General features: G+C 56.6%; 2 protein-coding genes across 2 annotated transcripts; one reads left to right on the top strand and one right to left on the bottom strand.

Annotated features, from left to right (window-relative positions):
* Positions 1–6: 6 nt before the first annotated feature.
* On the top strand, positions 7–5,717 carry MRTO4 (MRT4 homolog, ribosome maturation factor). Its single transcript, XM_055574302.1, has 8 exons — positions 7–306; positions 2,187–2,245; positions 2,459–2,562; positions 3,204–3,285; positions 3,497–3,564; positions 4,146–4,297; positions 4,691–4,767; positions 4,887–5,717. The coding sequence occupies exons 1-8, from the start codon at positions 279–281 to the stop codon at positions 5,034–5,036; spliced, it is 720 nt and encodes a 239-aa protein (XP_055430277.1). The 5' UTR covers positions 7–278; the 3' UTR covers positions 5,037–5,717.
* A 434-nt stretch (positions 5,718–6,151) lies between these two features.
* Positions 6,152–10,239, bottom strand: LOC129647372 (aflatoxin B1 aldehyde reductase member 2-like). The gene is made up of 4 exons (XM_055574504.1): positions 10,130–10,239; positions 9,813–9,912; positions 6,357–6,455; positions 6,152–6,221 (listed from the first exon to the last, which is right to left on the bottom strand). Exons 1-4 carry the CDS (start codon positions 10,221–10,223, stop codon positions 6,152–6,154), a joined length of 363 nt encoding a protein of 120 aa, XP_055430479.1. The 5' UTR covers positions 10,224–10,239.
* Between the last annotated feature and the right edge of the window lie 418 nt (positions 10,240–10,657).

The raw sequence follows: 10,657 nt of genomic DNA, 5'->3' as shown, positions 1-10,657 counted from the left end.
GGGGGGGGGGGCGGGTCCTCGGTGCGGAACCATAGAGTTGGGCCCACAGGCGGGGTTCTCGGTGCGGCGCCCCAGACTCCGGCGTCCCCCGCCCGCGTGGGAAGTCTACCTGGAGACTCGGGGCAGAGGGCAGGTGGCGACCGGGCAGGGAAAACAGGGCCTCAGCGCGGGCTGGGTCAGGCACGCGCGAGGGCGCCCACTGAGGGCCTTCCCAGAGGCCCCCGCGCGCCGAGGGCCTGACCGGCAGCAGCGTCTTCCGCCCACGTGGCCGCGGCGAGATGCCCAAGTCCAAGCGCGACAAGAAAGGTGAGCCCCGAAGGCCTTGGGCCCCCGGGAGCCAGTTTGTGGGCCGGCTGTCAGCTGCGCTAGGGCTTTGGGGAGGACGCTGGGACCTGTGCGAGGAGGGAGCGGGCTCGCGGCGCGGTGGAACGGTTGGGGTATTGGAGGTGGCGGAAACCCCGGGGGAGGCTGGAGCCGCGTCGGCAAAGTGGAGGGGGCTTTGCCAGGCCTCCAGAGAGAGTTGCCCAAGGCCGGCTGGCCCAGGGAACAGCCTCCGCACCCCTGGGGTGCCGGCGATCTCGCCTTGGCCCACCTCTCCGACCTCAGCCCGTCTCTCTCTCTTGCTCTCCGCGCTCCCCCTCCCCTCGCCCCTTTTCCTTCAGCCCGGGTTTATCCCCGAGTATGGTGGTTGTGTTCTCCAAGTTGTTTCTGCCGGCATGGTCGTGCTTCGATCTTCGTATGGCTGGCTGTTAGGTGGCAGTCCGTAGGACCCCTCCTAAGAGACTGTTCCTGACTGTTTCTACTTATGGTGCGTCTCTTTCATCCCGGCACATTCACTCAATAAGTTAGAGACCTGGCAACTCTTTAGGTTTTGAAAGATACTGCAGTTACAACATGGAAGGTCTAGGGCCCTCATAGAGTTTTAGTTTGGGGAAGTGTGTCTTCCAGGATACTAAAAATTGAATCCATAAATTCAGATGGTGATGAGCCTCATGTAGGAAAAAAGCACTTGACGTTCCTTTGTGCAGTGTAGCTAGAGAAGTTCTGTTGAGATGACAAATGAGCCGGAACTTGCAGAAAGGAATTAAGCAACCCGAGGAGTTACCTGGAAGGGTAGTGGTCGAAGGAGGGGGAACACAAAGGGCAGAGGTCCTGAAGCAGGAGCGTGTTTAACTTTTGCAAGAGGCTAGAGTGGGCGAAATGGGGGGAGAAAGAACCGAGCAGAGTGTGCAGAGCTTGAAAGAGTTTTGCACGGGATTGGCTTTCACACCCAGGTGAGGTGGGAGGAGAGAGCTTGAGCAGAGGAGTGATGTGGTTCCACTTTACTTTTAAAAAGATCACTCTAGTTGCTTTGTTGAGAATGGACCGGGGAGGGCAGGGGCAGTGGGCAGGGGTCGAAGCAGCGAGACAAGTAGTAATCCAAGAGAACGCCGTGCTGGCCTGGGCCACAGCCGTAGCAGTGGAAACGCTGGGAAACAAGACAGCTGGATTCTGTTTGCCCTCCTGTGCTGCACTCGTCCCTGCCCGCTGTGGTTGCCTTTCTGATGTGTCCTTCGTGAAGAGGGACTTTTTATTCATCCATCCAGGTCCCTCCTGGGACCCAGGGCTTTGCATTTGATCCTCTGTTAAGCGTTTGTGGAATGATTGGATTCTGTGGCGGGATCCGTGGTCAAACCTGGCAAGTGCCAAACCCTTCTGGGTAAGGGGCAAACTGGGTCTCAGCTGTTGTTAGAGAAGAGGTGCTTGTCCCTCCCCAAAGAGGCGCCGCTGCATGCACGGGTCCAAACTGTAAGACGTGATGTAGCAGAGAGACCCCAGACTCATCCTTCCACACAGAGAAGCCGTAGATGGTCTCCACACACTGCAGCCACCAGCAGGAAGGGACCGGCCCCAGACAGGAGGCTGGGTCTCCAGGGAGCACCCCACCCTCACTCCTCAGTAGGGAGTTAGCCCCAGAGGGGCTGTAGATAGCTGGTTTCTCTAGTAACAGGACAGATGTGAAGGGATCTTCAGGCTCAGGACTGCTGGAGAGGCATTCTGGGCACCTGGGAGTAGCCTTGCAAGCCACAAGCAGTAGCCACAAAAGCCTGGATCGGCTCCATCCAGCTGGGTACCAAAGGGGAGACGAGTCTCTGAGACATCCAGGTTTCTCTCTCATCATCTCCCCCTTTTCTTCTCTGTGTTAGTCTCCCTAACCAAAACTGCCAAGAAAGGCTTGGAACTGAAACAGAACTTGATAGAAGAGGTAAGAGCTTGTTTTTTATTATTGTTATTATTATTTTCCCAACCCTTGTATTTGGTTTTAAAGGTGGGTGTGGGACTATCTGTCGGGGACAGCTCTAAACATCCACGGTGAAGTCAGAGGCCTCGGAGCAGCCTCTTTCCCCCCTGGGGCTAGAGTGTTACTGCCCGACCCCTGCTTCCCCGGGACTCCAGAGCCCCATGAATTGTCCCTTAGCTTCGGAAATGTGTGGACACGTACAAGTACCTCTTCATCTTCTCCGTGGCCAACATGAGGAACAGCAAGCTGAAGGACATCCGCAACGCCTGGAAGCACAGTCGGTGAGTGGGCAGTGGGAGGCGGGGCCAGGCTGCTCAGAAAGTACAGGGCAGTGAGTGACCTTGGGTACCTGGGTCACAAGTATCGCCTTAATAAGGACAAAATGCCACCCTCCCCAGCCCCCGATGAAGGATGCTTTTTAACTGTTTGCGGTTGGGAGGGTGGCTGTTTGGTTTTTTCGGTCAGGCTGCTTGGCTTGGTTGGAGATGGTCGTTTCCCAACCAGGGATCAAACCCAGGCCCTCTGCAGTGAGAATGCAGAGTCCTATCCACTGGGCCACCTGAGAAGTCCCTAACTGTTAAAGTCGGTGTTGCCCTGGGGGCGGGGGGAGAGCAGTGATCCCTCCAGGAGAGGGGGCCCCTGAGCCCTGGGGTCTGGTCCCTTACGGAACACCCAGCAGCTCTGGTTCAGACCGTCCATCAGGCCTCTTCCACAGACCCAGATGCACTCCCGGTGAGCTGAGACAAAACGTGTGCGGGTCAGGTCTGTGCGGGAAAGAACGTGAGGGGCCCTGGGCTACATGGAAAGCAGCCTCTGGCCCCGCCTCCTCCTGGACTGGGGCTCCGGTCCGGGGGACTGGAGCTGGTTGGCACTTAGCTGAGGGCAGGGCGCCTCCTTCACGGAGCCCTCTTTTTCTCTGTAGGATGTTCTTTGGCAAAAACAAAGTGATGATGGTGGCGCTGGGTCGAAGCCCGGCTGATGAGTACAAAGACAACCTGCATCAGGTGGGTCCTGGCTCTCCCCGGCGGGGGTGGCGCCCTCCAGCCGTCTGGCCGGCCCAGGGGCTGGCGTCAGGCTCAGCTCTCCTTGAGCCTCCACCCCTTCACAGTCCTCTCCAGGTGTTGCCAAGTGTTGGGGGGTGGGGGTGGCAGAATCGTCCCCAGCTGAGAACCACTGCTCCCACGCGACGGACGCCACCCTTCTCTGGTTTTGCAGGTCAGCAAGAAGTTGAGGGGCGAAGTTGGTCTCCTCTTCACCAATCGCACTAAGGAGGAAGTGGACGAGTAAGTGCTCTGGAGGAGTGGTGGGAAGGGAAAGGTGGGTGAGGTCTCCCGGGAAGGAATAAGCCGGGATTTGGTCCAGTGGAGGGTCCAAGGAAGACCTGGTTCCTGGAACTTTGTCACCGGGTCTCCATCCTCCCCAGCTCAGAGCTCCCAGCTGAGCCGAGGAGGACGGGGAGACCAGGCAAAGCCAGGCAGCGCCTGACCTCAGGTAGATGGGCGTTGTTCGTGATTCAGTCACTCAGTCCTGTCTGACTCTGCAACCCCATGGACTGCAGCACGCCAGGCCTCCCTGTCCATCTTCAACTCCAGAGCTTGCTCAACCTCATGTCCATTGAGTCGGTGATACCATGCACCCATCTCGTCCTCTGTCGTCCCCTTCTGCTCCCGCCTTCAGTCTTTCCCGCATCAGGGGCTTTTCCAGTGAGTCAGCTCTTCGCATCAGGTGGCCAAAGTATCAGAGCTTCAGCCTCAGCATCAGTCCTTCCAGTGAATATTCAGGGTTGATTTCCAACACCACAATTTGAAAGCATCAATTCTTCAGCGCTCAGCCTTTTTAACAGTCCAGTTTTCTTTTCCCTCAGGTGGTTCACAAAGTACACGGAAATGGACTATGCCCGAGCGGGGAACAAAGCCACGTTCACTGTGAACCTGGACCCGGGACCCCTGGAGCAGTTCCCCCACTCCATGGAGCCCCAGCTGAGGCAGCTGGGCCTGCCCACAGCCCTCAAGAAAGGTAGGGGTGTCCCTGGAGCTGAGAGCTCACACCTGAGGGCCGAGAGCCAGGTTTCCAAGCCAGACAGCTCTCCCCACCCTGCCCCCACCTTTCCAGCGGAGAAGGTTGTTTTTATCAGCCTGTGTTTTCTTACATGATAATGGGACCAGGAGTGCCCGCCTCGTGGTTGGGGTGAAAATGGTCAGGGACTTAGAGTTAGAGCACAGCAGTCAAGGGACAAGGAAGGAGGAGTCGGTGCCCCCCACCATCAGAACCTCCTGCCCCAGGCAGCTGACCGCTCAGGAGGAAGCCCAGTGCCTGAGCTGCTGGAGTCTCAGGCAGAGGGCCGCCTGATCCTCCGGCGCTGCCCAGGCCTCTGTGCTGGGGTCACTGCTCGGGGTCCCTTCTCTGCAGGTGTGGTGACCCTGCTGTCCGACTACGAGGTGTGCAAAGAGGGCGACGTGCTGACCCCGGAGCAGGCCCGCATCCTGGTGAGGTCCCCACGGCCCCCAGCCACCCACCCGGTGTCCGCGGCCGCGACGGTGGGGTCCACAGGCGCCTCTGACCGCACTCAGCCCTCCTGACCGCTGGTTCCCTCCATCTCTCACAGAAGCTTTTCGGGTATGAGATGGCTGAATTCAAGGTGAGCATCAAATACATGTGGGACGCACAGTCCGGAAGGTTCCAGCAGATGGGAGATGACTTGCCAGAGAGCGCGCCCGAGTCAGGAGACGAGTCAGAGGAGGAAGACGACAGCTGAGGGGCCGGGGCCTCCAAGTCTCGTCAGGACGGCCAGGAGGCCCTGCCACCGCCCTCCCGGAGTGTGGCTGTGTGTCTGCTGTGGAAGAACATGAGCGAGGGGGGCAAGGACAGGCAACTTTCCTATAAATAATGAGACTTTGTCATTCAGGCTGTCTCCTGCAAAAGGGACTTTTCTTGGGGAAAAAAGCTAAAGATGCTGTTGGGTTTGGGCTTTGGGTTGGACTCCCAGGGGTCTGTTCATTCCTCAAGCCGGTTTCCAGGACTGGCTCCTGCATGGCCACGTGGCCGGGCGGCTCCGGGGGCCCAGGAGGAAGCGCCTTCTCTCCTCCGGCCTCAGCGGCCCTGGCTGGAAGCTGGGCTTTGCTGAGGGGAACAGGCACCTCTCCCGCCCGCTCCTACCCCAGCTGTGTCTTCTCTCTTCCCACCCCTTCTCCCGCACCTGGGCCAGGTATCTTGCAGACGACCTGAAGACGGGAGGCTTAGCTGAGGCAAGAATAAAGCCACCGCTGATGGGACTTCCCTGGTGGTCCAGTGGCTAAGACTCCGTGATCCCAATGCAGGTGGCCTGGGTTCAATCCCTGGTCGGGGAACTAGATCCCACCTGCGGCAGCTAAGACCTGGCCCAACCAAATAAGGAAATAAACAAGCGTTTAAAAAAAAGAATGAAGCGCTACTGAAACTGAGCAAGTGTGAGAAATGTACCCGGCAGTTTTATTCTTCCGGGTGGTAGGTTTTTGCCCAGATGGTTCTGTTAATATGTATTTAGGGAGGTGATTGTACACAAGAAGATGTCTACCTCGGGGTGTACGGCCCTCTTCTGTCGTGTGTAGAAGCGTGAGGGCCACCTGCAGCCCTGCTGTTGAGAGGGGCTGAGAGAGAGGCACCTTCCAGAGGCCCCTCCTGCTGCCTCTGCCCTTCAAAGCCTGATCCCTACTCCTTCCCGCTTGTTCTCACCAAGCCTGTGGGGGGCGGGAAACAGCCCGTGGCTGCAGAGGAGCTGTTCGCCGGGTTCACCATGGGCCTGGGCTCCAGCCCGGCTAGTGCCCCTTTATTCAGACAGTAAACGCCTGGTCGGCCCCAGCCTTTTTCTGTGGTGGAGGCTGCAGGGAGTGTTCACAAGAACATGGGAGATGAACCGTCTGTAGACGGGACTGTGAGGGAAGAACCAGCCACGCAGAGCAGCCTAAGGTCAAAATGGCGTGAGAGAAAAAGGAGTTGACAGGTGGAGTGTGCCCTCTGCCACCCCAGACTAGGCCTAGCGGAAGTAGTTGAGACAATCGTGGGCGACCAGGCGCCAGGCCTGATCAAAGGCCCCCACAAGGGCCGGCTCCAGGGGCCCTTCCTCAGTGGCTGCCAAGTTCTCCTCCAGCTGCTCCAGGCTGGACGTGCCCAGGGTGACCGCATCCCCATGGGCGCCCTGCAGGGGAAGACGGCCAGACGTCACACACTGATGCCCCACAGAGACCCCATCACACACACCCCCGCCCCGCCCCGCCCCTGCCAAGACCTGGGAGCCAGTATCTGTGTGCTCAGTCCCTTGGCCGTGTCTGACTCTGATCCCATGGACTGTAGGCCACCCGGCTCCTCTGTCCATGGAATCTTTCAGGCAAAAGTACCGGAGTGGGTTGCCATTTCCTCCTCCAGGGTGTCTTTCCAACTCGGGGACTGAACCCAAGTATCTTGCATTTCCTGCATTGGCAGGCAGATTCTTTACCACTTGGGCTGCCAGGAAGCCCCCAGTGTCCATACCCTGCGTTATTCCAGAAAGAACTTACCTTGCCTTCAAACAGCTCCAAAGCCCTGCCTCCCTAGACACACATGGGCAGGCCTGAGTTTGGGGCCTCCCCTGCTGCTCTGCAGCTGGGCAGGCCTGAGTTACATGACCTCACTAAGCTTCAGGATCCTTTTACTTTGCAGGGTGATTGTGGGGATTAAAATTTTGTAAAGGCTATGGTTTTTCTAGTAGTCATGTATGGATGTTAGAGTTGGACTATAAAGAAACCTGAGCACCAAAGAATTGATGCTTTTGAACTGTGGTGTTGGAGAAGACTCTTGAGAGCCCCTTGAACTGCAAGGAGATCAGTCCTGGGTGTTCACTGGAAGGACTGATGAAGCTAAAACTCCAATCCTTTGGCCACATGGTGCAAAGAGCTGACTCATTTGAAAACACCCTGATGCTAAGAAAGATTGAGGGCAGGAGGAGAAGGGGACAACAGAAGATGAAATGGTTAGATGGCATCACCGACTCAATGGACATGAGTTTGGGTGGACTTTGGGAGTTGGTGATGGACAGGGAAGCCTGGTGTTTTGCGGTTCATGGGGTCGCAAAGAGTCAGACACGACTGAGCGACTGAACTGAACTGAAAGTGCTTTACCTCAGGCCTGGCACTTAACAGGCTCAAGAAAGAGGCACCATTAGTATGTGATGCCCAAGTTGGAGGAAGGTATTGGGAAAGTAGGATGGTGGGAATAGGACAGACTGCAGGAGGGCGGCCAGAGACATAAACGCTAACGGAGAAAAAAATGGAAGTTTTAATATCACATGCAGTTGCTCAGTTGTGTCTGACTCCAGGCAAGAATACTGGAGTGGGTTGCTATTTCCTTCTCCAGGGGATCTTGCCAACCCAGGGATTGAACACAGGTCTCCCACATTGCAGGCAGATTGTTATTATCTGAGCCACTATGCAGCAAAAATTTAAACACAACTAAAAATGAAGTCATGCAGCTCCCGCTTCCTCCTACCTGGAGCTGGCGGTGGCGGTGCGTCCAGCAGAGGGCGGCCGAGGCCACGCGGGGTTCTGGCACCACATGCAGCCTGCAGGGCCTTCGCCACCCAAGGCAGTGGCCTGGAAGTGGTGCTCCTCCTAGTAGCTGGGCAGGGGGCAGGGAGGGTGGCACAGGGGTCAGAAGGGGGGTTTCCTGCAGGGTGTCAGTCTGAGTGGAGGCTTTACCTCCCTGAGCAGCAGAATGCATGTGGATTTCTGGGTCCCTCATCGTGGTGGTCCCTGCCCAGCGGTAGGACCAGCAGGGATGCAGTGGGCAAGAATCCTTGCATTGCACATGCTCACCAGATATGAACAATACAACCCCCAACGTCAGGACCACATCTGTGTGCCCTGGATCACGGACAAGACAAGTCCTGCTTCCAGTCCTACCTAACTCTGTCCTTGGATCAGCCACCTGCCTTCACTTACCTGCTCAGTGAGGAGACAACCCAAGCCAGCCCCACACGGTGAGCACAAAATGTAAAGGAGATAATGGACCTGCCGTGCTTTCTCAGCTAAATAGAGCAGAGAAGGTAAAAACCATCAGCCAAGATCCTGGGCTTCCCTGGGGGCTCAGTCAGTAAAGAATCTGCCTGCAATGCGGGATACCTGGGTTCGATCCCTGGGTTGAGAAGATCCCCTGAGGTAGGGCATGGCAGCCCAGTCCAGTATTCTTGCCTGGAGAATCCCCATGGACAGAGGAGCCTGGCAGGTTGCAGTCCATGGGGTTGCAAAGAGTTGGACACAACTGAGCACAGCACAAGACCCTACAGGGTGACTTTCCTGGAGGTACAGAGGGTAAAAACTTGTCTGCCACTGCAGGGGACACCGGGTCAATCCCTGGTCTGGGAAGATTCCACACGCCACGGGGCAATTAAAGCCCGTGAGCCGCAACTATTGAGCCCTCAGGCACAACTCCTGAAACCTGTGTGCCCTAGAGCCTGCGTGCCACAGTGAGAGAAGTCGCCACAGTAGAAGCCTGCTCACCACAAGCCGTAGCCCTGGCTCTCCACAGCTAGAGAAAGCCCCCACCTAGCAACAAAGACCCAAGACAGCAAAAAAAAAAAGTGAATTATTTTTTACAAAAAGTATCCTCCAAGAGAGAGGCCCAGGCACTGGTGGTGTGACAAGCTCCTTGATATGCTGCTTAAGGAAATGGCTTCTAAACCTGGTCAGACAATTAGAAACCCTGGCGTGGGTGGGCACCTGGATTAGGGTTTAAATCACACCACTGCATACAGAGGTGGTTCCAAGTATGAGACACTGTGCTGCTTAAAAAGTCCTGGGGCATTTCAACAAAATTAGCACTGAAGCTTTGGAGACTTAGCTTCTATAAATCTTGAAAGATGAGCTTCCCAGCAGTCCATAGATAATGTCTAAATTTGATACATTAAGGAATAGCAATAAAGCATATACGTCAGAGATCCTACAGTCAACGCCAGAGGGAGAGTAAGCTGACAGGATTTAAAAGCATCACCTCTAAGGAATGTGACTTGGAAAGGGCTTGCTTTTAGCTGCGGGCATGTATTACATTGATAACTTTTTCAAACTTTAAAAAAATGAAAGGGAAAAAGGGCTGGTCCCAACAGATGTTCAACTATAACTTTAGACATTGATGACAATTTTATTGCCAAGAATTTACAAAACTTAGACTCAGTGCCCCAGGTGACAGGGCCAGCGGCAAGCTTCAGGATTCCCCAGTCCCGATGTGAGGTTTCTCCTGCCGCTGTGGGCAGGGGGGAGGCTCTTCGAGGGAGGAGACACAGTCTTGCAGACCCGACAGAAGGGCCAGAGCTCCACACACTCCCAATCCAAGTCCCCAGTCACTCCCAGAGACACTGGGGAAACTTTAGGGGTGCCGGCTGGGTTCTCAGTAAAGCTGAGCTTGAGGGGTCAAGGTCTGAGCAAAAGGGGAGGCTCTGGAACCCAAAAAAGCAGCCCCAGGGACTCCCCATTTTCAGACTATGGGGACCCCTCCGACCCCGCCCGTCCTGACGCCCCCAGCTCACCGATTCCTGTAGACCTCTGCCCAGCTGTTCCCAAAGAAGCGGCCCACGGGCTGTTTCCCGTCCTTGTCCTCATACTGGTACCTGCCGGTCAGCAGGCCTCCTGCGGGAAGGCTGCAGTCAGACCGCCAGGCGCTGCCCCCAGAGCCCGCCTGGGCCGAAAGTGGGGGTGATGGCGGGGAACCAGGATGGATGGAGGTCCTGGCAAAGCCCTCCCCTTCCCAGGTCTGGGGCCAGGCTTCTCCTGGGTCACGAAGGGGCAGAAACGCGGTCAGGAAGGCCCTCCCGCCCAGGGGAGCCTGTGCCCGCACAGCCCGTACCAGCCAGAGGGTTGTAGGCGTAGAACCGCAGTCCGAAGTGCCGGAGGCAGGGCAGGAGCTCCGTCTCCACCTGCCGGGTGGTGGCGTTGTACATGCCCTGCAGGCAGAAGGGCCAGCTGAGCCGGGGGCCCGGCCGGGGAGCCCCAGCCTGCTCTCAAAGTCTTTGGTCAAGACCCCCAGGACTCCAGCATGGTTTCCAAAGTCACTACTGGTGGAAGGGGAGATGGTGCTGGGCCCCAGGAAGGGACGGCGGACTGGCTCTGCCATCCCACACACATCTGCAGGCACCAACCGTGGGCTGGACCCTGAGCTCTCAAACACACGTGGATCTGGTAAGCTCTCTGCTTCAAGAGATGTCAGAGTCGAGTTAAAAAGACAAAGGCAAAGGATGTGCTCTGTGACCTTGACCAATGTATTTAACTTCTTTGAGCCCCACTTCAATAATCTTGTCTGGAAAATTCCTTGGACAGAGAAGCCTTGCAGGCTGTAGTCCATGGGGTCACAAAGAGTGGTACACAACCGAGCACG

The sequence above is a fragment of the Bubalus kerabau genome, chromosome 3 (genome assembly GCF_029407905.1).
Source record: "Bubalus kerabau isolate K-KA32 ecotype Philippines breed swamp buffalo chromosome 3, PCC_UOA_SB_1v2, whole genome shotgun sequence".
Taxonomy (NCBI): Eukaryota; Metazoa; Chordata; class Mammalia; order Artiodactyla; family Bovidae; genus Bubalus; species Bubalus kerabau.
The sequence above is the reverse complement of the archived record's forward strand: the minus strand, read 5'-3'. Positions and strand labels throughout refer to the sequence as shown.